This window comes from Peromyscus leucopus, chromosome 10 (assembly GCF_004664715.2).
Source record: "Peromyscus leucopus breed LL Stock chromosome 10, UCI_PerLeu_2.1, whole genome shotgun sequence".
NCBI lineage: Eukaryota > Metazoa > Chordata > Mammalia > Rodentia > Cricetidae > Peromyscus > Peromyscus leucopus.
In genome coordinates, this window is record NC_051071.1 from 87,299,895 (window position 1) to 87,327,271 (window position 27,377).

Consider the following 27,377-nt stretch of genomic DNA (forward strand, 5'->3'; position numbering starts at 1 on the left):
TGAATTTTTCTCCATGGCACTGCAATAACAAGTGGTATTAAAAAAAGATTGTCACCTCATAAGGTTTGTTCATTTCTAGGAATGTGATGAATGAGTGTGCTATGAGATCTATAGTGCATTTCAGACAGCTTGACAAACAGCAGACCTTTCAAAGAGAGTGCCATTTCAGGGACCCACACCTCCATTTTCCTCTCCCCCTGCCAGGCCAAGGGAAGAGGTCAGGTGGGGCTGTTGTACACCTAGGACACGTGGTGTGCAAGGATCGGTGCTCTCGTTACTCTCTGCCATGGCTGTGCAGAATTGCACACTTTTCTTCAAATTCTCTCTTAACTCCACCTCACCAATACTGTGGATGGATAGAGAGAGAGAGACAGCAGTTCACTTTGTCTGTCAGTGAGATGTGTTGTTTGCAGCTTCAAACACAAGAGTTGACTCTTCTTTCCTGCACATCCCTGTCCTAGTTTCCAACTCTGTGTTCTTAGAAAACACTGAATTCTACTCAAAGAAATTCACCGATATGATATCAGTTATCTAGCTTGATGAATCTATTCTCTCATTAGTTTGGTAAACTGTATATAACTTTATACATATATAACTGTGTATAACAGTAACGTATGGCTGTTAATCAGACTACTTAAATCTGCAGTTCTCTGATTTTTCTCCTCCACAGGTAGAAATTTTGAAAAAGATACCTTAAAGTCTTATAACATCATTCTGGGCTTGTCCATTTATCCTTGAGACTGTTATGTTTTGTATTGATAATGTAATGCTCTACAATATGTTCAGGATCTTCCATGTCCTTGTTAATCAATCCTTTTTGATCAGTAACTAAATGTCAGTTTTATATTAAGGATTTTCCCCCAAAGTCCCCCTTTCTGATACTATTGTGATGGAAGGTTTCTTTCCATGTAAACATTCCATGTGTTTCTTCCACTTCTTAGTTTACAAAATGCATGCTTGATTATTGATCTAAGGCCATACATATCCCTTTAAAATATGGTCTATTTCACTGATCCCCTCTGTGTCTATTTTATCTCCTCATCTTCTCAGTTTTCTCTCTTCATAACTTTTCCAAGGTATATTGGACATTCTTAATCTAGCCCCCATCTATCTTAACTTTTGCTTCATGTGTAACTTTTCCTAAGTATCAGCCCATGTGACACTCTGTGTCTCTCAGGTCAGTTTTCCAGTAATGCAGTTCTCTTTTTTAATGATCCAAGTCTGCCTATAGTAGAAATTCATGAGTAGATTTTGCTTTTATTCCCTTCCTTGTGAAGAGAACTTGTGCCTCAAGCTCTCAGTTGAATCCGCTAGCACTTCTTGGCCTCTCTTACCCCAGAGTCCCCATCCCTCCCCAGCTGAAGAAGAGAATGGCCCCTCCTCGCAGACTTCAGTGTAAGGCTAACACTGCTGTGGGCCTCCACTTACTAACCTGTGTTGCATTTATTCCTGGGTCCCGATACCCGAACATACTATTATTTTAACTTTAGCATTGACAAAGCGTTCATAAAACATCTGTAAACGTATCCAGCATTTCATGTGTTTGTTTGAAGGGAATTCCTTTTTGTTTTCTGCTTACTCCTTTGGCTTCCTGGGTGTTCTACACGAAGGCCCCTGGCATACGAGCACGTGAATACATTTTCTGCATGGTTTATTTCACGTGGTAGTTAAGCTTCGGCTTTTTCTAACATAGTTAGTCCAAAAGTAATTTCAGAGAGCATGGAGACTGTATCGTGGGGTGACTCTGGGTGACAGCCAGCACACTTCCAGCCTCTCAGGTAAAAATTTGACTGTGTGCTACAAATAGTCTTCTTAGCTATTGCCCAATAGGAGGGGTTTATTCTCTTCTGTTTTGCTTTTGGATTCAAGTTACTTGTAAAGGGAGGGAGGCTAGCTTCACATTCCTTTCAACTTTCTTACAATCTCATCAAATGCACAGACTATATATAAGGCTTGTCTTTTTCAAAGCAGAAAAATAATGGAAATTTCAATGTTCGGATTACTATTAAGGCAATCCACTTTTTAAGTTTCACTGATCTGACAAACTTGAATGAGCCCCATGGTACTTGAGCTCAGAAAAGGAGAATTGTGCAAGTATCTGTGCTAGCAGATATATGCCACCAAGAACCAAGTTCCGATACTCCTCCCTTAAAATAGTAAATGCACAAGCACAAGGAAATTAGTCTCTTGTAAAGAAACTACATTATATTCCATACTTATTGAAAGCACAGTTATAAAGATACAAAGTGTCCACCTCCTGTATGGGACTGACAATTTGGAAGAACCATGGAAATCATTGCTAACAAGCTCAGTGGCCAGCACTGTGACTAGAAAACAGAAAGCAGGATGCTCATTCAGCCATGGCCACTGCTACCTTCCAGCCAAGGATGCAGGTTTCTTCCTTTGTTTGTTTGTCTTTGTTTGTTGAGACAGGGTTTCTCTATATAACAGCCCTGGCTGTCCTGGAACTTGATTTGTAGACTGGGTTGGCCTCAGATATCTGCCAGCCTCTGCCTTCCCAGTGCTGGGATTAAAGGCGTGTGCCACCACCACCCGGTTATGATGCAGGTTACTATTGGCCCTTTCATATAACAGGACTACATCCTCTTGAAAACTCCGTTCTCATCAGGGGATGTAGCCTGATGACCATTGTTGCTGAAGTCTTTTCCATAGAAAGTCTCGTGGTTACCCTCCTTTCTTTCCACCTCCACACACTGTCCCCATCCATTCAGAAAAGCCAACTTGCCGCAGCAGGCAGGAGGCTGCCTCTGCCTTTGCCCCTTCTCTGCTACATGCTTGAGTCTCTGGTCTGTCTGTGCTGACCCTGCTCATTCACTATGAAGTGACAAGCAAGCACTTCCCAGAGACATCCCAGAGACTTGCGACGATGGTAATAAATCACGGTAGCAAATTGTAAATCAATAGCACCAAGGAAAACCTTATTAGGCATGGCTTTGATGCTTTGACAGGGATCATTTTGATTTCCTAAGTGCTGTAGACAGTTTGGAAAACAGATCTCATTCGCTTGCACATTTCAGAGACACAGAATTCACTTGTCTCTCGTTTCTCTTCCCATGTTCCACAGCTTAGAACAGCGGAATCTGACTTTGGAAACAGAGATGCTGAGTCTCCACGATGAACTGGATCAAGAAAGGAAGAAGTTCACCATGATAGAAATCAAGATGAGAAATGCTGAGCGAGCAAAGGAGGATGCCGAGAAAAGGAACGACATGCTTCAGAAGGAAATGGAGCAGTTCTTCTCCACATTTGGAGATCTGACAGTGGAGCCCCGGAGAAGTGAGAGGGGAAACACCATATGGATCCAGTGAGCCTTGCTCAACTGTCCTGGACCACTCCAGGGAGGATGCTGGGAACTTGGGGTCAAACAGTATGGGGGAACAGTGTGGGTTCAGGTGGCTGGTCTGTGTAGAGCTTCATCCCGTGAGGAAATCTCATTTACAGACATCACTATCCATATCTACAGTGTGTACCAAAGTTCTGTCACGCTCCATAATGCTACTGTCAAGTGTTACAACTGGATATGTGTATAGAAAGTAGTTTGTAAGATGTCCACTAATAGGAGGAAGCATATCTCAATGATTATTTTGTTGCAAGTCCTGTATTTAAATGTTGAATCAATACGTTGTTGCAATTCAGCTTGTATTCAAGCTTCACCCCTTGCACTTAACATAAGCTATTTTTGGCATCGTGTTATCATACGCTTATTTTATAGATCAATATTTTTATTTCCCCTTTTGCTGATGAAATGAAGATAAGAAGAAATATAAATATATAAATATATATAAGATGAGTTATTAAAGTCAAGAGAATACTTTGTGGCTGTGCTGTTTGTGCCAGTAGACCTTGCCATGACCAAAAAGAGAAATGTAAAAAAAGTTTTATAAAATATAGTAGAATCACCAGATACCTGTCAATGGTTCTTTAAATTCTTCAGTTTGGGCTGTGGAGGTGGCTCAGTGAGCATGGGGGTTTGCCACGTAAGCACGAAGACCTGAGTTCTGACATACAACAACCACATGAAGATCCCGATGTAGCCTCACGCACCTATATACCTCCAGAACTGGGAGTGAAGGAAGCTAGAGCTTGCTGGACAACAAACCTGTTGTGGGAGCCTTTTTCTAGGGAGACACAACATGAAAGTCCACATAGGGAAATGATGCCAGACCAAAGTAATAATTCTACCTAAACGCAGCTTAGTGAACCAGGTAACTAACTGAGGTTACTTATGGAGGTATATGTGAGGGATTACTTCAGGAGCATGGGCAACTCAAATGCTCCATCACTGAGAAGCGCCCCTCACCAAGTTGAATGACAGATGTATCCCTGGAGCTCTCTGCACAGCATGCAGACAGCTCAACAGGTTGGAAGGTCTCTCTCCTCAGCAGCCCTTACTGTTGTGTTATCTTGGAACTAGAGGGGCTTTATGAATCTGAGTTCCGGGGACTTCCTGAAACTTGTGAATTATTTACTTCCTGAGTCTCAGCAAGACTCCCTCCAGGATGGAAAGTTTTATTGCTAAGTAACACCAGCCTACCTAAAAAGCAGCAAGCTCCAGGTTCACTGAGAGATGTTGTCTCTGTGGAATAATGTAGAATATAATGGGGGAATGCACTTGATACCTCTTCTGGCCTCTACCTACATGGGTGCTCAAACCTAAACACACACACACACACACACACACACACACACACACACACACACACACTTTATTTAACACTGATGTTTTATTTGTGTGACAATCTAACACATGGACATTGACGCTCTGTTGGGAAGTGCTCCTCCAGCTGTGCTGAGGGATCACAGATGTGATGCTCTCGTGTAGGATGCACTGTATGGAGAAGGAATGATGCAGAAGTGCCCTCATCTGTCATGCATTTCTTGTCCTGAAGTAACTCTCTGTACCATCATGCTGACTGCTGGAGGATGTCTTGACACCCTTACAAAGTTGGGAAGCAATGCATGATCACACTTACCCCCCAGGATTCCAGCTCCCTCCTTCAGACGTGGCAGCAAATGGATGGTCTGTCTGTCTGTGCCTGTCTCCATCAAACTACTAGAATGCATGTCATTTTGTGACATCTCTCTCTCACTCAAGCTGTTGTTTGGGATTTTTCTCTGTGCCACAGCTGGGAAAGAAATCTCTAGCAAGATGGTAAGAAAAGGGGACCAGGAGAAATAGGAGAATAATGTGAAAGAATTAATGTATTTTTCTTCTTCTTTTTATAATACCATTTTCCTTAATGAAAATATTCTCACTTTTAATAATTTTTGAATATCAAAGTGTAAAGGTCCACTTTGGACAAATATGTGACTATTATCAATATTAATTTTCTAGAAAAATCCAGAACTCTTTGAGGCTACTGTTTTAGGAAAACAATTTTTTTTTCATTTCAGTAAGGCAATGGTTAAGGAAAGCTAGTGATGGGGTAGGAACCACACACTAGAATTAAATGTCACAAGGAGTGTGACTATAAACAGCAGACTATTGAGTGTGTGGAATTTATATTTTTTGGAAATGGTGTGTTTGTGTATTTCAGAGGATACAGTCTTCGTGACATGATTTTGTCATTTCAGCTTTTGTGAATCTCCCCACTGAGCAAGTTTGTGTGGCCATTTCGATTCAACCAGTGTTTCTGCAGCAAGAACTGTTCTTATCTTTTATCTTTTGCCCTTTGCTTTTCTACATCGACAACCAGAGCCTTTCATCTGGGTACACCACAGGAAATTCAGAGTCAGATTAAGCAAACTCCAGCTCAGAACCCTCTTGCTATGCTTTGGTATCTCTCTCCAGCTTGTAGCTCAGGTCAGAAAAGCCTCAAACATATCCAGTGAGCTACATGATGCGTCAGTAAAACACTAAGGTCAGGCTATCGAATGGCCTGGGTTCAACATGTAGGCAGTTTGCCAACCATTGTTGAATCTTCCATGCATAATTTGCTCACTCTGCAGAGTTGGAATAATAAAAAACATTTCTCAAATAGCCATGCTCTGTGATTTAGTCACAGGCTGAGCCCCGTGACTGGCAGACAGGGAGGACCCTATAAATGTTAATTGAATTGTCCAACTCCACCTTGTTCTGTTCTTCAGTTAACTTTCCCATTGCTCACATCACTGATCTTTACCTAGTCATCTGCTCCTCTTTTCAGCATTCCTAATCTTTGGACAAAAACATCCTGCTCTGCCATGCCTGTTCTGATATCTTCACTCTGTTTCCAGGCTGCCTTACAAAATCATCCTCTGACCCTGGTTTGCCTTGGTTAATGATACATGATAATTTTCACTAGTGTAAAAGGATTTGACCAATAAGTCTTTCTTATTTCTTACCAAGTTTTGTACCACTCACATGCCAGTTCATTCCTGTGAAGCTTCCTGCCTGCTGTTGCTATGGTCTTGTTTGCTTCCCTCTGGGTGGCACAGTGCATATTTTAGGAGCCAAATCATTGGTAGTTCTGTTAGTGCAGGCGGAGAGAGATTTCAGAGAAGAGGCAGATAGTCAAAAAGGCAGCTTAAGCTTTCAAATACATTTCAGAAAAGCAATCTTTAAATTACTTATCATGCTTATGTAGCATGAACCTTAGAGAGTCTTATTAATAAAATCAAACCTGGGCCAAGTATTGGGGTGAACACTGGAAGATCAGAGAGACAGAACAAGCCACAGCTAACCTCACCTGGCCAACTTCTCAGCTGATCTTGTTTCCTCAGATTGGAAGCTTCTGTGTCCTCATATCCGAATGGCTCTCAGCTGAACTGTGCTGCTCAAAACCTAAAAGCTTAACCAGCCAAATGCTTCTAGTTTCTGGTACTCATGCCTTATATACCTTTCTGCATTCTACCACCACTCCCTGGGATTAAAGGCTTGCTTTCTGGGATTAAAGGCATAAATCACCATGCTTGGTTATATCCTTGAACAGATGGATTTCTGCCTCTGGAATGCTAGGATTAAAGGCGTCTGCTGCCACTGCCTATCCTAAGTATCTAGTGGCTTTTCTGTTCTCTGACCCCAGATAAGTTTATTAGGGTACACAATATTTTGGGGAACACAATACCACCACATTAAAGAAAAACCTGAACTAAATCTCAAGGATTTAAACTGGCCACAAATCTAAAAGGTAAACTGGTGAGAGTAAATCCAATTAGCCATTTCTTCTTGGCCCACCCTGTCAAAAGCTGAGACACAAACTCACCATAACTAGACTTGGTCAACCATCTCCCATCTCACTGGGTCACCTGGAGCAGCTTCTAAGTGACTGTAAAGTAAAAGCCAACAGTAATAGAATGTGGTTAATCATTTCTTCCTCAGTTGGACTGAGAAGTTGAAATCAAACTTTATTTCCAAGGCACAGGCCATCCAGGACAGAACATCATCTTCATGTCCACCTCAGTGTAAGACCCACCAGATATGAACGAAGTACATGGTTCTCTGTTCTCATGAATCCTCTACTCCAGTCTTGTCAAAGCCTCCTTCCCCTCTTATCTGGAGTCCACTTCATTCTTCTGGAAGCTAGTCTAGAGTTGCCGTGCCTACTCTTCCCCTGCCTCATCCAGAGACTAAAGTGGGTCTCCCGTTCAGTAGACGTTCTCTATGGTGCACTCTAGAATCTCAAAGCAGAAAAAGTTATATTTTTGTGTCTAATTTGTGGATAGCTCTTTTCCATGTCTTTTTTTCCATACTGAGTAAGAATGATTTTAGGAGCCAGCATGGTAGAGACAAAACAGCAAGAAACCAGAGCACAGCAAATTGAGCTGGCTTTTCAACCTCCCTCAGGCAAGATGCCAGGAAAGGCAAGTCAGGTGTTGTCTTCTGTGAGTTGGAAACAATACCTACAAAGTACTGACATTGTCATGATTAAAAAGCCCGTGTTATGATGAATGCACCACCTCAGTGCAGGCCACTTAGATCCACTAATAGCTCCGTGGGTAAGTGAACCATCCTAAGGAAATAGGATGATATTTTCTTGGCCTTCAATTTCTCACCTTCCACAACTTATGCTAAAGAGCAGTCCAGCATGAAGTTTAAAAAATTTTAAAAATATGGTAACCCTCCTGTTACTCAACTTTTGACTTTTGAGGGATACTTTCATAACTGTTCAAAGTGACAGTGACCATGGATATCATGAGTAGCACGGCCACCTGGGTTTCAACTGAAAGCTGAGAACTATAAGCTGGTATAAGAATTAATTAGAAATTAGTAACTTGAAATTAATAGTTGGATATTATAAAAAAATGCTTGTGGGTGCTAGAGAGATGGCCCAGCAGTTAAGAGCACTTGTTGCTTTTATAGAAAGCTGGGGTTCAGTTCCCAGCACTCATATAGTGGCTCACAACCATCTGTGAATCCAGATCTAGAAGATGCCCTCCTCCAGCTACCTTGGGCATTGTGCGTATGTGCTGCACATACAAACAGACAGAAGAGACACCCGTGCACATTAAACAATATTTTAAAATATGTTTGCTACATCCTACATTTACAGACTTGAAGTTGTCTTGCAACTGAAACGATTCTAAATTACAAGTTCAAGAGAAAGGATTTGCTTCCAGATGTTGAACCTGTGCCATTAACTAACTGGACAAACCATGCGGTGTGCTTTGGAGAACACTATAAATAGAATTGTCTCTGCAACTGGAACGCTGATGTTACATGTTAAAATTTCCAACTATAGCTTACATGAAGCCACTTGTATCTATTTATTTACTAATTTGCATTGTTCTCAGAGGGGAAAGTGTGGCCTTTGTAATTCAGGGTTGTGTTGAAGACAGTGATGTTGGCCGCAAGTCCCATGGCCCCTCCTGTGAGTATCTAGAAAGGAGAAGGTGAGTTTTTGTGATCTGAGACTAGCTTCAAGCCCTGGCCCTGCAATGTATAGTTAGACAAACTTTGTAGAAGCGAGACAATATTTGTGAGAATGAGTGTGATATTTTTCTGAAGCAGGAAATACACTGTGCCTCCCTTACCCTGTCCCTGTGGGGAGAGTGAGATGGCTAATGTGGTTAGAGTGCAAGCACAGTGTGTGGTGCTTACTTAGCAAGTGGCGGCCCCCAGCTGCACACTGTTTCATCTGGAAACTAAAGCAGGGACCGGCCTTAGCAACACAGACAGCAGCCGAAGCACATCACACACCCCAGCACGGGATGCCCCAGTCTCGGGGACTCGAATCTCGTATGTCTCCCCAACGCCGCCTGAGGTTGACAGCTGGGAGGGGGGACAAAAAAGCACCCTTTATCTTTCTGCTCTGAGATGATGACAGTGGCATCTCAGAACTAAACACGAGATCAAAAGGGTCGTACCTGCAACTGTGCTTCAACACTTTTTAACATGGAGGGTGGTACTGGGTGTTAAGTATGGAGTAAAATATAATGAAGTACCCGAGGATATAGACCCGTGACCTGAAGTCTGTATGCCCTGGGGTACCAAGTTGCTGATAAAAAACCATGGACCATGGACCATGAAAGTAAGGAAGGCTGAAGCCCAGGAAGACACCACAGGGCCAAGACTTTTCTGGAAGCCCTGAAGGACAAGGGAAAAGTTGCCAGGAAGGACGGGAGAGGTGGTGGGAAGCTTTCCTGCCTGTGATCCAGAAGGTGTAAAGGTGCTTTAAGGGCAGATGTGAAGGAGCCTTTCCAGTGTAGTACAGATGTGAGGGAGCCTTTCCAGTGTAATACAGATGTGAAGGAGCCTTTCCAGTGTAATACAGATGTGAAGGAGCCTTTCCAGTGTAATACAGGTGTGAGGGAGCCTTTCCAGTGTAATACAGATGTGAGGGAGCCTTTCCAGTGTAGTACAGATGTGAGGGAGCCTTTCCAGTGTAATACAGATGTGAAGGAGCCTTTCCAGTGTAGTACAGATGTGAGGGAGCCTTTCCAGTGTAATACAGATGTGAGGGAGCCTTTCCAGTGTAATACAGATGTGAGGGAGCCTTTCCAGTGTAGTAGAGATGTGAGGGAGCCTTTCCAGCGTAATACAGATGTGAGGGAGCCTTTCCAGTGTAGTACAGATGTGAGGGAGCCTTTCCAGTGTAATACAGATGTGAAGGAGCCTTTCCAGTGTAATACAGATGTGAAGGAGCCTTTCCAGTGTAGTAGAGATGTGAGGGAGCCTTTCCAGTGTAATACAGATGTGAAGGAGCCTTTCCAGTGTAGTAGAGATGTGAGGGAGCCTTTCCAGTGTAGTACAGATGTGAGGGAGCCTTTCCAGTGTAATACAGATGTGAGGGAGCCTTTCCAGTGTAATACAGATGTGAGGGAGCCTTTCCAGTGTAGTACAGATGTGAGGGAGCCTTTCCAGTGTAATACAGATGTGAAGGAGCCTTTCCAGTGTAGTACAGATGTGAGGAAGCCTTTCCAGTGTAATACAGATGTGAGGGAGCCTTTCCAGTGTAATACAGATGTGAGGGAGCCTTTCCAGTGTAGTAGAGATGTGAGGGAGCCTTTCCAGTGTAGTACAGATGTGAGGGAGCCTTTCCAGTGTAATGCAGATGTGAGGGAGCCTTTCCAGTGTAGTACAGATGTGAGGGAGCCTTTCCAGTGTAATACAGATGTGAGGGAGCCTTTCCAGCGTAATACAGATGTGAGGGAGCCTTTCCAGCGTAATACAGATGTGAGGGAGCCTTTCCAGTGTAATACAGATGTGAGGGAGCCTTTCCAGCGTAATACAGATGTGAGGGAGCCTTTCCAGTGTAGTAGAGATGTGAGGGAGCCTTTCCAGTGTAATACAGATGTGAGGGAGCCTTTCCAGTGTAGTAGAGATGTGAGGGAGCCTTTCCAGTGTAATACAGATGTGAGGGAGCCTTTCCAGTGTATACAGATGTGAGGGAGCCTTTCCAGTGTAATACAGATGTGAGGGAGCCTTTCCAGTGTAATACAGGTGTGAGGGAGCCTTTCCAGTGTAATACAGATGTGAGGGAGCCTTTCCAGTGTAATACAGATGTGAGGGAGCCTTTCCAGTGTAATACAGATGTGAGGGAGCCTTTCCAGTGTAGTAGAGATGTGAGGGAGCCTTTCCAGTGTAGTACAGATGTGAGGGAGCCTTTCCAGTGTAGTACAGATGTGAGGGAGCCTTTCCAGTGTAATACAGATGTGAGGGAGCCTTTCCAGTGTAATACAGATGTGAGGGAGCCTTTCCAGTGTAGTACAGATGTGAGGAAGCCTTTCCAGTGTAATACAGATGTGAGGGAGGCTTTCCAGTGTAGTACAGAGGACACACCTGGCTGTGCTGCCGGTTTGCCCTGTGCATCAACTCTCCCACACACCTGGAGACCCAGAGACAGTCTCAGGACCCGGTGACTTCGGCAGTTGTGCCAAGAGAGTAGGCAAGCTGGAACAATGAAATAATGAAATCTTGTTGCCTTGTTTTTCTTTTTTGTTTGTTTTGTTTTGTTCATGACAGGGACTTTCTATATAACAGCTCTGGCTCTCTTGGAACTCACTCTGTAGACCAGGCTGGCCTCAAACTCACAGAGATCCTCCTGCCTCTGCCTCCCGAGTGCTGGGATTAAGGGTGTGCACCACCTCCACCCAGACATAATGGTGCCTTAAGAAGTCTGGAAGACTGGATCCCCAGGGCCCATTGCTTGAGTCTCTTCATGGTCCTCTTGAGTGCACAGGTGGAGAGCGAGCTGGGAGTTAGAGCTGCCCAGCTTAACGGCCTCATGCTGTGAGGGGTTTGGGAAAATGAATGGTCCCCTGGTCAGCAAACCTCAATGAAAAGCAGAGCGGGCCAATGCATCCTTTCTAAAGCACCATTTGGGGCTGAAGTCCACATCTGGGTGACAAGTACTCTTACTCTTTATCAAAGCATGTGGCTCAAGGGCTAAGGCCAGGTGAGATCAGTCCATGCAGCGAAGGTCACTTTTCCAGAGAGTAAGGGACTGGGAGAATGTTTAAACAGTGCAACACATGGGCTCTGGGTCAAGTGAACCACGTTCTTACCTGGAAAGGAAACTTTGAGCATGCTAGGCGACCTGCTGGCCTGTCTTCTCAGAACATCCCTTCCCTGCCTCTTCATGACTCAGGAGATTCATTGTGCATCTTTCACATCAGAGTGACCTCCAAGTTCTGTGGCTGAAATGACCGTTGCCATGGCTGCGTTGGGAGGTGGGACCTCGTGGAGGTGATTATGTTGTCAAAGTTCAATGTCTTTTTCTCAGGACAAGGCTGGTTTTCAGCTTGGAAATGGGTTTGCTCTGGGGACACTGGGCTACTTCATGTGACAGCAGATGTTTGTAAGGTGGGCCCCTGGCTCTTGGCCCTCTGCACATGACGGTCTAATCTCAGACTTCCAGCCCCACTACGAGAAGCCTAAGTGAGCTTGCTGCTTTTGTAATTGCCTAATTCTAAACACAGTGTTCACTGCTGAAACTGGACAGAAACACCAGTGTTTTGCTGCTCTGCCTTAAGCTTTGCTTTCCTGTGGTCTGTGTTACCCAACCCCCTGGCTCCACTTTCTCCGTGGGATTACCCTCCCCTGCTCAGTGGATTCCTTCCTTGGCCCCAGCTCTCATGACCTATTATCCTCACATTCTTCCATGTTCCCTCTAGACCTGACACCTGCCCCTGCCCACTCTAAGTCCCGCTCTCTAAATCACAGCCCCTTCTGAGAGCCCCGCGGCTGCCTGGTCTTTCTCACAACCCACATAGCACCGGCCCGAGGCTAGGCGGGTGCTGCTTTCTCTCCGAGCTCTGTCAGGCTTCTGATCCTCCTCCTCTCTGATTGCCTTAGATGCTCAGCTCATGCAGCACACATTTGTGCCCCTCTCCCATCTCTCTGTCCATGAACTACGCTCCACCTTGACCATGTCTCAAAACCGTGAGTTCCATCGGAATTCACATCAGGCGGCCCCACCCGTGATTACACCTCGTTCATTCTTCACGTTCCTAAACACTCCTATCCAGTACCCTGTCTAATAACCACTTCTCTTTTAGGGCAGTCCCTTAAGCCCATCACTGCGACCTCTCTTGAACATTCCTCAAAAGGGACTCCAAGCTGCTGGCCTTGGTAAGTTATTACCACTGTCCCCTGAAGTTACTGCTTCTCTAGGTGGCTGGTTTGGTCTGTGGTTCCTTTTCATGAGTGCTCTGGTGTCTCATTATCCTGCCCCTAAACTATCAATATGAGAAGAAATAAAGCAAACGAACTCTGCCTAAATGTACTTTGCTTATTCCCAACTGGCATGTAGGAAACTAAGCGTGTGGGGGAGGGGATAAAGAAATGGCTCAGTGGTTAAGAGCATGGGTTGCTCTTCCAAAGGTTCTGAGTTCAATTCCCAGTACCCACATGGGGACTCATAACCATCTATAATGTGATGTGATGCTCTCTTCTGGCATGCAAGAAGACAGCATTCAAATACCTAAATAAATAAATAAATCTTTAAAATAAAAAGGAAGGCTGGGCGGTGGTGGCTCACGCCTTTAATCCCAGCACTTGGGAGGCAGAGGCAGGCGGACCTCTGTGAGTTCGAGGCCAGCCTGGTCTACAGAGCGAGATCCAGGAAAGGCGCAAAGCTACACAGAGAAACCCCAACTCGAAAAAAACAAAATAAATAAATAAATAAATAAAAAGGAAGAAGAAACTAAGCAGGAAATGAACAGCAAAGGGTCCAATGCAGACCTGGTTAGCTTCTATTTATGTAACTTTGGGCCACATCTAACAATCGGTCACCACCATTCTTGGATCCATTTCACACTTCTCTTCCATGGTTTCCATAAACTCAGCATAAGAACTTTACTTCTGTCCTCACTGAGAAAAGAATTCTGATGAAAACAAATACAAATTTCCAAGACAGCCGCCATCCAGCCTCCTCCTATGACATCACTGTCTCTGGAAGCAAATGTCCTCCTCCTCTTCTGGTGTTCTGGACCACCAACCCTCCAGCCTGCCAAGCATCATGTACTATCCACTAGAACCTCTTTTTCTTCTTCCTCTGTCAGCCTGTCCACTGGTTCCGGTATTGTAGGGAATGTTTAATCCACATTACACTCTAACTTTAGTATCATTCTGCTGCTCCACATTTAGGGGAAATTTCTGCACCTGTTTATTTACTCACTTCCCGTGTCCTGTTGCATTTACTGAAGTTGCTCTCTTGCCCAGTTCTGCACAGAAGCTGTTGCCCTAAAAGTTAGCAACGACCTTTGCAAGGTCAGGTTCAGACTTCAGTCTTTACTCCGGGTTTTCCCTGCGCCTCACTGACATTCCTACTCTACCCTTTGTCTCTGCATTGGAACAGGAAGCATCCCCATCATCTTGTCTTAAACTACATTCAGTTCCTTCTTTGTTTTATGCAGAGGTGTGAATTTTGATATAACCCATTCTTGTATAATATTAGAGGGACCAGCCTTAATATTATACATCCCAGGGACTCAGGAGAGAGAACTGTGAACATTGAGGACTGTTTTTGGGAAATAGAATCTCAGCACACAGAGCTCTTAGTTCAGTCATTTATACTTCCAAATCTTCTTCTTTGTCCCCACCTACCCTGGGAGTCCTGGTATATGTACACTTACAAGCAGTAATCCCTTGGCAGTGCAAAGCCAGGCTTCCAGGGTCAAAGGGAAGGGTGATAAGAATCACTAAGAGGGGCAGTAATTGTTAATTATCATTTGCAACCCAAAAGGGAAGTGACTAATGGGGAAATGAATTAACTAAAGGCTAAATTCAGGTAATATCTAAGAAGTGGGATCTTATGTGCTCAACTATAATGATCTTGAACGTAATTGGTAGAAAATGTTAAGAATCTATAGGTTGCTAGGTCAATGGGAGAAAATAAAACTGCCTTCTTTTTTCCTGTGGCTCCTATCTGTCCAAGCTATCTGCCGTTTTTTCTGCACGGTGGGGGAAAGTGTGCTTGATCGCTAGGCAACCAATGTACAGCTAGATGCCTCTGGTGATAGTTAAAGGGAGATCTGGAACTAGAGGAAAGATTTGGGAAGGAGGTAGTTAAGCTTAATTGGCACGTCCACCAGGCCTTCTCAAATGGGTAGTCTGGACATTTAAGTCTGCTCTTAGAGAGTACAGAGGTATCTCTGATAAGGTACTTTCCTCCGTCTGGGGATAGTCCTGGCCAAATGCTGCCAATGGCGATAATTACAGGGAGGCTTGAACTTGGGTTCTGGCTGTGCATAGCTATCAGTGCAGAAGGTTATCTAAATATTCCTAGAAGTGGTTAGGTAAGGAGTTAGAGGTCTATAAAGTTAGTAAGGCTGTAAGAAAGGAGGTCTGAGCTAAACTGTGTGAAGCTATTACTTAAGGTCCACCTGACCTAGGCAGTGTCTCCTTGTGGAATTTACCTTAAATCAGGAGATTAGAATGTGGTGGTCTGGACTGTTATTTCTGTTAGTCCTTGAAAGTGGTTAAGGGAGATATTTGATTCCAGTGCTGAAAGGGGAGAAACAGATGGGCTGGGGGGAAGGAAGCCTTTCCTGAGGCTGTTCTCCAAATACCTGGAATGTGTATGTCCAGAGAGTGATCAGTCTACACTGTTAGCACTTCTTAGGAAAAAATCAATTGGGAAAACTATGAAGGCACACATGATTTTCATAACAGAAGACAGCTGATATATAACAACAAACAACACCAAAAGCTCCTTGGAATTTGGCTTCCTCTGGAGGAATTCCTTGATCCCTTCAGGTATTGGTTTTGCCATTACCAGCTTAGTTTTTAAAATATATTCCTGCGGCCTGTAGCAACCCATAGGCTGCTCTCTCTCAGATTCCCATTTCGTTCACTATGTCAGTCATCCATACCAACCATCCATTACAGCTTATGAAAAAAGGGAAAATTCTGGAGTCATCCCTAATCACTCATTTACATAATATCAGTCCACCAGACAATGTCAGCTCTGCTTTCACAACATATCCTTTCGGTTTATTTTAAATACATTCTACCAATATTTATATTTATCATATTGAGGATTGAACCGAAAGTCTCATCCATGGTAAGGCATGCCTCATTTTACTTGTTAACTGGAGACAGACAAGGTCTTAAGTGGCTTACCTAGCCTTATCTTAAACTTCACATCCCCCTGTCCCTGTCTCCCAAGTAAGTGAAATTATAAGTGTGCACCACAGGCCCCTGTTCACAATGCATTCCTAATTATATCCTGATCAAATTCTTCTTGGATATTCCACTCCTTGATCCAAACCTCATCATTTCTCTCTGGATGTTTACCACAGCCTGCGATGATGCCTAGATTGTTTTCATGGTCTTTCTTCTCAAGAATTCTCTCAAGACCAGAAGAATTCATGTGTGTGTGTGTGTGTGTGTGTGTGTGTGTGTGTGTGTGTGTGTGTGTGTGTGCGTGCGTGCAGACAGCATAACACCCTTGCTCAACCCTAATCCTTGTTTCCCAATATTTAGAATAAATTCCCAATATATCCCTTTGCTCAGGCTCCTGGCTTCTGCTCCAGTTTCAATGGTCATTATGTTTCTTAGCTGTCCTATTTAATCCTCAGGATTCTTGAATGTTCTTTTTCGTGGTATAAGAGCCAACTTTTTCCAGGCCTCTGCCATGGTGTTCCCCTCAGCGTGAATGTTCCGCATCCACTGGTGATGTGTCTTGTTTCCTAACTTTATTCAGGCCTCTGGCCAAGTGTCACCACCTCCAGGAGGCATTCCCTGGGCACCTTATCGCTCATGGCATCTTTTTTCAAGCCTTACCCTTCAATCTGCCTTGTACTTCCACAACGTAGACCTATCTTACCTCATCCCACCTCCCACGCACACTGAAGCGTAGACTGCATGAAGGCATTAGGTGCATGACCTCATCACACCGATGTGCACCTATGACAATCTTTAGAGATTTGGCGTGTTCAACAAATATTTGTGGCATAAACTGATAAATGCATGTTTATGGCCCGATGTTAACTTTTCCAGCAGAGATATTCAGGAATGCTCTGAGTTCAATCTTTAATACAAAATAAATAATTGGATTGTATCTTAAGGTATTTTAGGACTTCTGCACTTAGACTGAGCAACTCACAGAGGATTTAGCTTCAGACTGGAGTGTGACTGAAGAGCAGTTCCAGTCCCTGCTGTGACTTCGGACTCAGCGATGCCAGAGCCGAGCTTCGAGCTCAGCATCAAAAAGCCCAAGAGTTCCACGGGAACAAATATCAAAATAATCCATAATGTAGAGCAAAGAATACCTATGCTGGTTTCTTTTATGAATTGAAAAATTATCCATCCCCATAATACAATAGAAAATACCCACAATTCTCTTATGCTAGTTCATTAAGTATACTTGAAATACAATTAGATAAAATGAGAACACTGAAAGATTTCTTCTTTATGCCAATAATAAAAATGGGTTCATTTAGGATGCACCTCTAATTTAAATACATTGTTGTTTCAAAAGAGGATAAATGAGTAAGATATTTTGCATTGACCATTTATTTTAGACATTGATTTATTGGCTGCATTTTTTAGGATAAGAATCGTAATACATTTGTCTTCTACCCCGAACCATTTAATAAATGTGTTTGACATGGACTGATTAAATACTTTAGAATGTAGCTCAGAAATTAAACTAGAAATTCAAAGTAACCTTCTTAGAGATTAATTTATGCTAATCCCAGTCACCAATCCACTAAGGAGCTTGCAACTGCTCCCAAGTGTCTTCCTTTTATAAAGGAATTGTTTAAAATCATTAGTTCCTTCAACTGTGTGAAATGCTATTTGCATTGTAAAATTTTATTTTCTGAATAATTGTTTGTAGATGATACTTTCATGAACATGGACTTTGATGTTTTTAGTAGAAAGCACATAATGTATGACCCAGTCTTCTAAGCAGACCAAAGAGGGTGTATAAGATAAAGACACCGAACACACGCTTTTGAGAGGCAAACAATATAGACTATTGTTTGAACAGAAAGACTTTAAGCAAGGTGGAGTGAAAGACAGTTCCCAGAACTCCCCACTGTACTGAGTAAACTTGGATCCTCTACATTGCAGTTTGGATTTATTTAGTCTTGAATTTTACACACCAAAAACATCCCCCTTTTAAAGGAAATATTTGACAGAAGGGGGTGGGGTTGGCAGGGTTGTTTGATTCTTGTTAGTTTGTTTCTTTACACTTTATGTGTTTGAGAAGTGTACATTTCTGTAGCACATTTCAGTGATTTTAGATGCTATGAAACTCCATCTGGAACTGAAAGGGAAATGCTCATGACATACAGAGGTGCCAGGCATGAGCAGACCTGAGACAATTGGACACCCTGTATACACTATTTGCACAGGTCTTCTGGGCATTGCCTGTCAAAGTATTGTGTGTTGGGGAGGTGGGAGACTGCAAGGCGTAGGCTACATGTGTAAAACACAACAAAGACTGCTGAGTTAGTTGGTAGGGAAAAAATCCTTTACTTTCTTTACAATCACTTCTATTATTGAGCAAGTAGATTCATCCTTCTAGGTTGGGTTTTCCACTAGTCCTTTCAAGAAAATAACGCTCAATAGCCTTTATCTTGCCTCATAGCAAACTTTATCAAAATGAGCACATATATGGTAATGTTTTATGGTGCCTACAATGTACAAATTATTTGCCCTCTTTGGCCAACCATCATGAAGAATGAATTTGTTCTTTTTAATCTTATGGATATTTTTAGATATTTATGCTCGGTCATTTTAATTTTTTTTTTAAAGGGAAAGTAAAGAGTTGTGGTTGAAGTCAGGATAGGCAGCCAGGCATTCTTGTACAAGCTTGGAATCTGAGGCAGGGGGATTGACAGTACCAAGACTATCTGGCCTACTTAGTAAGAGACCTCCATATATCGTCCCCTCAAATAAAAGAAGGAAAAAGAATAAATTAAAATAATTAGAAAATCATTAGAATAAGGTCATTGCAGAGGTATCAAAATGTGTTTCACGTCTTATTTTCCTTAAATAAAAGACAAAGTGTAATAATGGGAATGTCTACCTTTCAACCTTCTATTAACTGAATAAATAAAATGTATTGTTCCCAGAAATATACAGGCCACTCTTCAACATTGTTCAGGCACCACCAGGTGAACCATGACAAGTTCAGTGAACTCCACCAAGCTGTAATTCATATCCTTAAATTCAACAAGCAGTCTGAGATAACAGTGTTGACAAAATAAATCTCTCAGACAAAATTAAAATTGGGAATTTTGTTGATTAATCTGAAAAAAATGTAGTCCTGATCTTCTTACCAATGAGGTTTGTCCATTATTATCTTATTGGTTACTACTGAAATGTAGGCATGAAACTCGTATCTGCAGATGGAAACAGAGGCCTTTCTTGAAGAAATGAATCTCAAGCACAAACACACCACTCTACAGGGAGACCCGGGTCTAGGCTGAGAAGGAGGCCATCTCTTCCCTCTTATTCACTCTCTGGTACAATCTGGCCACACTGCAAGTCTCGTTCACCGGGGTCAGAGGAAGTCATGGAAGCCCTTTATGGCTCCGGCAGTGCATGGAACCAAAGCAGCACAAACAATAAACATTGCCAAAAGGAAAGTCTGACAGAGTCCAGGTTTCATTTGGTTTTATGAGAAGCGAGCATACTTCCTCCAGGTTTAATAATTCATAAGACATACAAATCACAATATGTTGACTTGATTCCACCTGTGAAGAGTCAAAAGATGTCAGAGTCCCCCAAATTGTGCTCTTTTCCACAGACATATTTAAAATAAGAGGGAAAAAATGGAAATGAAAGAACACGAGAAAGAACACAGGAATGGACTGAATCATTTTGATCCATATTAGATACCACCGAGAACACATCAAACCTGCCAGGCTACTGACAACAGGTCTCACCTCTGAGACTTGCCAAAGAAACTGGACATATGTGATTTTGGCTTCCAGATTGATAGAGAACTATATGGGCATATGTGAACAAGTATATGGGCCTATGTGAACATGTGTGTGTACATGTGTGCTGTAGATACACTTCATAAACACTGATATAGGACAATTCTCTTTATCAGTTATGGATCTTGGAGTCCAATCATGCAAAATAACAAGCAGATGCCGGGGAGGTCTCACTGCAAGATGGACATGGCAAGATGGACAAGTGATGGCAGATAAGGGCTGGGATATTTGTTTCTACTGGGATATACTGGCCATTGGTCCCACATGATCAAGAATTAAATAAATAGGGGTTCACATATTAAAAAATGTCTTCAACTTTGCTTTGACCAAAGAAATGAGTCAAAGTGAACTAACAAGACATGTTTGGGTGACCAAAGAAATAAAATTTATATTTTAATCACAAGGAAAATAACTGACTTGGTTATTTACATTATAAATTTTTAGTTTGTTTAGTTGTTTTGTTTTCTTTTCAAATAGACTGCCTTATCTAACAATACGTGTAGAAAAGTCGGCCTCTTGGTATTAAAATGTGGTGTATGTGTCTATGAGGGTAGGCATGCTACAGTAGTGGGAGGGATTTCTCTTTAGACCCAAGGAATTGGGATCAAAGTTCCCCAAGAAGTCTTCTCTCCTCTCTCTGAACCATGGAGGTTAACTCTTTCAGCAAAGCCAGCTGATGCCTCTCAGACATAGATTCTTTCTTGCTACAAAAATGAAACAGAAATGGATTCTGTATAACCCGGGCTCTACAACAAATGTTAAAGAGCTGTAAAATTAGATTTATTAATTTTTCCCTGACAGATCATGGAAGGACTTATGCATTTTCATGCCTTCCATTTGTTCTGTGTTCCATGACCAAGTTTTTCATTTGCTAGTCTTTTGTTAGCAGTATCTTTACACAACATTTGTTCTGAAAGGGATAGTGGACTGAGAAAAGCCACACTACCCCTGAGCCATCAATTAAATAAGTTTCCTCCAACTGCTAGGACTTAGCCAAGTCCTGGTCCAGCTGTGGGACCCAGACCCATGAAGCTCTACATTAGATTCTGAAAGATGACGTACTATTTTCAATCTTTATTGGACAAGAAACAATTGTGCTATAAGGCCAATGTATCCCACTGGAAAAATGAGTACACTGACCCACCAAAGACACCCTAAAGTAGCAAAGAAATAGGTAACATGGTAGCAATTTAATTCTTCCTGTTCAGGGGTCCACACCTGCCCTTTCTACAGAACACCAGGGAACGTAGTAAGGACCACTGCGTAACCAGTTGCCTATAAAAGTACAGATGTTCTAGTCCTAAGAATGCTAACTTTATGTTGCAATATGAACACATGTAGCTCCTTCAATTCTTCCACACACACAGTCCAGGTCTCAGAACAGTTCCCTGCTCCCAAAGTAAGAACACCCTTGGTAGTAACAGGTGGCCACATAAAATAAATGTTTGCTTTTTCTGCTTACATGTTTGTTTGTTTGTTTTTACTAAGAAGACCCAGAAGAGGGCTCATTGTATACTGCAGACTTTCTCAGAGTATAACCACCACCAAAGGAGAGACCCAAAGGGGGTCCTGGCTGTGAAAGGGAAACTTTCACCATGGTGATTCTCTTTGTTGTTACACCTCCCATCTATCCTCTTTGATCAACTAAAACCAATCCTTCATGAAGTCCAGAAGCCAAGCCCTCATCTCTACGTGGATGTGCTATTTAAAACCCAAGTGTTTTCTTTCCTACTTTCTTGTCCACAGGGGAATCTCTGGCCAAGGGTCCCCAGCAGGGCAATGCTATACACCAGGAGACAGACTAGTAGCACCTCCAGGCCAACCTGCAGAGGTGGGAAGGTGATCTGTGTTGTCTGCTTCCTCTACCTGGGAAACTGGTCAGCTCTCCTGACATTCTGCTGAGAACCCTGCCTGTATGTTATTACCATCTTGTGCCTAATGGAATCCCCTTCAATACTTGTTTGTTTCAAGCCATTGAACCATTGTCTGTTCTTTGCATTAATCTGGTCTGATACAGAATGGAGGGGTACAGAGATCACAGACACAAAAGCAAAGTACAAAGAAAGAGAAGAGTAGGGAGATGGGTAAGTTTTTAAAAGGAAAAAAAAAGATGACAGAAAGAAAAATGAGAGAACTTGTGAGAATGAGTCAGTATTTATAAAGATCGGTTTGCTTGCAGTATTAACCAAAAAGAATGGGAAAAGGATAGACTGAGATACCTTTATTCCAGGGGATGAGCTGCAGAGGAGATCTCAAGATAGGAGATCTTGATAGGAGAAGATCAAGAGAGGAGGATAGAGGAGAGCTCCCTCCCTCCCCCCTCCCCCTCCTCTCCCTTTTCAGTACCACAGCTTGCAAAGAACCACGCAGTGGGAAGCAATTCCAGGATCAGCCTCACTGCAGTGTGTGGCAGGGAGGGAGGGGCTGGGCCGCTGAGGTTACTAACGACTCTATTGCTTGAAAGGAGAAGAGCTTCCCTGGTGTTGTTTTTAAGGCAGTTTGCAGAACTCTGGCATTGCTGTTTACTCTGTACACTTGAGGGTTTTCCCTTGGCCAGGCCGATCACGTTCATCTACTCACGTGTTTCACTTCTTCTTCAGGTGAAATATCACCACAGGGGTGAGCACCAAAATAGCCAGAGTGCAAATAGCTGTGGTAGATGCTTCACCCTGGGAAGGAAGAAGGGAAGCCGGGCCTGGTGCCTGTTATTGCTCAGAAGCCGCACCGGCATTGCCTTGTACATAACCAAGATGGTTCACAGTGCCTCCGTGAGTGCTCGGACAGGGTCTTCTGTGGGTTTAAGCTAAATTCAGATGATTTTTCTAAACACACTAACGTCTCATGGCTTTAAGACAAAGTCATTGCTAATGCTAGCTAGTAGGAGCTGTGTTGGCACGGCATTATTGCTCTCATCTATCTACTGCAATACAAAAGTCAGACTATCAGCCCTTCTCAGATTACACACATCTACGAAAATAAATCAGTAAGTACGAAACATCAGTCGTATCAAGGAGTCAGGGAAACCCCCCTGAGGGACAACCCTTCTGAGGGACAATAATATCCATGAAGATGCTTATAGATGCTGTCCTGAAGATCTCTCTGTGCTTTGGGGATTCCATTTTATTCTATTCTATTCCAGAAGAGGAAATGAAAATATTGGCAGGTGATGACTCTGGGAAAGCACCCCACACGTGGAAAACATACCCTACAATCTCAAATTTGTCTAGGCAGAGCTATCTTCTCTGAAGGAGATCACATGGAGGTGATTCCAGCGTGTTTCAGGCAAGGGCTTTTACCATGGATGTGTGGACAACGGCGCGGCCTCGTCACCTTCCCCTTTCTCCAGCAGCTTTCTCTTTTGACACATCATTCAAAAGACATATTTTGACACATTTTAAAAAGACAAATGGTGTCCAATCTTTAAAACATGGATGTTGGTGTCTCCCAGTATCCAGGCAGCAATTTCCTTTCGTCCATAGTCTATACGGCAGCAAAACAGAGCACAGACTACACTGTGCTCTAGTCCCTGCTACGTATCCACCGCCAGAGAAAGCACCCTTGACTTTGACTCACATAGTCCTTCTAAAGACCAAGCTATTTAAATCCTGAAAGCTATTGCTCCCTCCCTCCCCCCACACTGTACGTAAGCATCACATATGTTCTTTCTACAAATTGGTATACAGGTGCCATTTAATCGGTTCAGATTTGGAAGCTACATCTTCAAGGGTCTGAGAGTTCACTCCCCCATGTTCCCCCTTTACATATTTTCTTATCAGACATACAGCTTAATCAATTAACAAACTAAACAGCTTATATACTGGCAATATATTACAGATGGATTTATGTCAGAGTAATAGATCACATGAAATGGACCATGTGGTACCCCAGTGCATGGTGTCTTGGTAGAGCCCTGAGGACACTGACAGGAGCATCTCTAAGTAGTGCTGTGTGAATACAGACACATGCGGATCTGTATCTACATCCATCTGACTAGGCCAAGAGGAGCAGGTAGATGCAAGATAGAGACACACACATGCTGGATGGGGCCACTGCACACCTTGTCATGCCATTTGAAGGGCACTAACGGGTTGCTGGTTTCGCAGCCATTTAAATTACACTTTGGGGAAAAGGCTTCTCTAATTGTGTCTGATTTATTTTGTGTAGTAAGCACTGTTGAAGGAGACCAAAGCAAGAGCAACTAGAAGTATACATTTCGGCTTAGCTGTAATACAGAACTTTGGAGAAGCAGGCAGAAAGATTTATCTTAATTTTAGGTTGGATCTCTCTCTTGCTATTTTCTTGACATCGCGTGTATGTTTTTGTGCATGTGTGAGAGTGTCTTTGTGTATGCATATGTGTGTGCAAACTGTGTGTGTGTGTGCAATGTGCATGTGTGCTGTGTTCTATCACGTCATCTCCTGAAGAACGCTGGGTTTCGCAGGCAGGCGGCTAGTCACCTGCAACAACCCAGGGGTCCTGCCGAGGCTTCCAGGCTGCTGTCAGTGTCCGATGCAAGGGTCTGGTCGGTGGACATGGAGGAGATGTCGTTGACAGACGAGGATGGAGGGAGACTCTCACTGCTGTTCACTGCTGCACCTGTGCTGAGAAAATGAAAACCAACATGACTAAATCTGGAACCAGACCCATGTGAACGCTGTTCAGAGTGCAGGGCTGGGAGCAAACAGGAAGGCACATCATCTTCTCTGTTCTGCAGACCTTCACAGAACTGATGCAGGAAACTGAATTTGATGGTGAAAATCAAGAAGAAATAATTCATAATCCCTATCACATGTCACATTTATCCACAGGCTAATGGATATCAAATTTCACTCCAAATTACCAGGCACACTGCCCCACCCCTATGTTCCACAGTGTTGCAATATAACTGAGCTTGCGTGAAGCCAAGGTATTTGCATCCTTAATTAGGACCACTGAGACAGAAAGCCACTCATTTATGGAGAAGAGGGATGAATAAAATCCTGCCATGTAGCAGTCCAGTCATGATGTTTTTAATGAAAGGAGCAAAACAAACACAGGTGACGGTCTTAGCCCAGAAACAGGGGATGGCAAAACCCAGTGACCTGAATTTTTAATGGCTACAGCTCTAGGAAAGTGTGTGTGTGTGTGTGTGTGTGTGTGTGTGTGTGTGTGTGTGTGTGTAAGTATATAAAACAAGAGTATTAATTAATCATTAAATATAATACTGAAACTCAAATCCATGTAGAAAAGCCAAGACTGTTGAGGAAAGTAAATGAAGAGAAAAGGAAAACTATGTCAATGCGCCCCTTAAAGCTTGAGTCCCCTTCCCATAGACTTGCTCGCTTAGGCTCTGCAGATATTGGGTTATTCATCTGAAGACATCTTTTATCCTGCTACAAGACTCTGAAACTCCGGGAAGGCACTTTCAGCAAAGACTTGCCGTAGTGCACTAGATTTAAGAACAACAAAGGAAAGATGAGCCAAAGGCACAAGAAAGCAAAATTAAACCTCAGCAACCTGGAAACAGCCTATCTCCTGTTTCCCCCCCATTTCTGTATTCTTCATGCCTAAGTGATGTGCTAATGGAGTGTGTGCTTTGTAGAAGAGGTTTCTACTTAACACATCTACAGTTTTATCAACAAGTGGGAATGAAGACTTCCCACTGAAACTGTCTCATCTGAGAAACAGTTGTATGAAAGATCTATTTGGTGATAACTAAAATAAGGGACAATTGAATTATCACACAAACTCAATATTAAGTCAGAAAACAAAACAAAACTGAAGAAGAAGAAGAGGAAGAGGAAGAGGAAGAGGAAGAAGAAGAAGAAGAAGAAGAAGAAGAAGAAGAAGAAGAAGAAGAAGAAGAAGAAGAAGAAGAAGAAGAAGCCTTCAAAGTATCTGCTCCAACAGCAGATATTTTATGGAAAAAAAATTTCAGTTTTACTCAATTATTGAAAAAAAATAGCCAAATGAATGGAAACACATGAACTATGAACCAAAGGCTGAGGGGCCCCCAGCTGGATCAGGCCCTCTGAATAGGTGAGATAGTTGATTGGCTTGATCAGTTTGGGAGGCAACTAGGCAGTGGGACTAAGTCCTGTGCTCATTGCATGAGTTGGCTGTTTGAAACCTGCAGCTTATGCAGGGACACTTGGCTCAGTCTGGGAGGAAGGGACTGGACCTGCCTGGACTGAGTCTACCAGATTGATCGCAGTCCTCGGGGGAGGACTTGTCCTGGAGGAGGTGGGAATGGAGGGTAGGCTGGGGGTAAGGGGAGGGGGTGGGAGGGGGAGAATAGGGGAACCCATGGCTGATATGTAGAACTGAATGGTATTCTAAAATAATATATATATATATATATAAATAAATTAATTAATTTAAAAAAAAGTAGCTAGGGGGTTTCAAACATTTTCACCAAGAGAGTTTCATACATTTACATAATTTACAGTTTTATTTAACTATAAAATACTTATCTAAACTATGAGGAATACATTTAAAAAAACAGAAAAAGAAAACCCAGTGTGCACCAATGTCCACGTTAATGGCAGGAATGACTTAATTTTTCTTGTGTTCTTAGTGTTCTTCACTGCTAAATTCCCCTGTCTGTGATCATTCTCTCTGCATTCCTCTGTACTTCCATCGTTTCATATACAAAAACTCTGGGGGGGGGGGTTACTTTTCATGACTTTTAAATTCTTTAAAAAATGCTAATACCCCTAATCTTAAATGTTGCCAGTTTCCTGTAAATAACTACTACCTTTATCAAAGTGGTGTGTAAAGTAAATTTACCTGGCTTCAGTTTGTTCCAATACTGCTTCATTACAACCCTCACAGAAATGGTGCAGAGGTAGGCCGGCCCCTCACACTGCATGCAGACGGCCCTGGCCCCAGCGGGGTTGTGTTTACACCCTGCACTAGAGTTCCATCAGCCCAACATCTTCCATGTCCCTTCAGAAGTGCTGATCTCTGATAAGCCAGTGTCACTAGTGTGATGCTCCTCTTAGGAACATCTTCATGGCGGGGATGAAAATGGCACACAATACTCTGATCAGTGCGTTATAACCAATTACAGACCTAAAGGAATGACGTAGCTTTTTAATGCTGTCCATGGTGTCCAGGACAATGCAATTTTCAGTTATGTTCGGCTTTCCAATCAAGAGACCACAGTTTATATTTAGCTTTTTACTGTAGAGTTGAAAAATGTTTATGTCTCCCCACAATCATTTCATTAAGCTATAACTCGTGTATGAGATAAGTTACGAATTTGATATGTACAATTCAGTGTTTTTAAATGAATCCTGAGTTGTACAGAATAACCACAGTCAACTGTGCCGCCCTTTCATCACCCCAGGGGAAGTCTTATACTCAATTTCTCAACCATCCATGAAATATGTGTGCACACACATGCACACCTGTGTGCAAAAATATGCGTGGATATGTGTACATATATGTTTGTGTGTACACATGAAGGCCACGGGACAACTCCAGGTGTCGTATCTCAGGCACTGTCCACCTTTTGCTCTTTGAGGCAGGGTCTCTCATTGGCCTGGAGCTCACTA

General features: G+C 42.9%; 2 protein-coding genes across 11 annotated transcripts in view; one reads left to right on the top strand and one right to left on the bottom strand.

Moving 5' to 3' along the window:
- The window catches only part of Arhgap24 (Rho GTPase activating protein 24), a 408,858-nt gene extending 404,933 nt beyond the window's left edge, over nucleotides 1–3,925 (top strand). For all 8 annotated transcript variants that reach the window (XM_028867285.2, XM_028867284.2, XM_028867288.2 and 5 more), the window contains one exon: nucleotides 3,086–3,925. In XM_028867285.2, coding sequence (XP_028723118.1) covers nucleotides 3,086–3,329 — 244 coding nt within the window. In that variant the 3' untranslated portion in view covers nucleotides 3,330–3,925. The remainder of the gene's footprint in view (nucleotides 1–3,085) is intronic.
- Nucleotides 3,926–17,385: 13,460 nt separating this feature from the next.
- Nucleotides 17,386–27,377, bottom strand: part of Mapk10 (mitogen-activated protein kinase 10) — a 294,249-nt gene continuing 284,257 nt past the window's right edge. Inside the window, exon 14 of one of the 3 annotated variants that reach the window (XM_028867293.2) lies at nucleotides 17,386–24,435. In XM_028867293.2, the coding sequence (XP_028723126.1) occupies nucleotides 24,293–24,435 (143 nt within the window). In that variant the 3' untranslated portion in view covers nucleotides 17,386–24,292. Of the gene's footprint in view, nucleotides 24,441–27,377 lie in introns of all 3 variants that reach the window. The other 2 variants (XM_028867294.1, XM_028867295.2) reach the window with 2 other exon arrangements.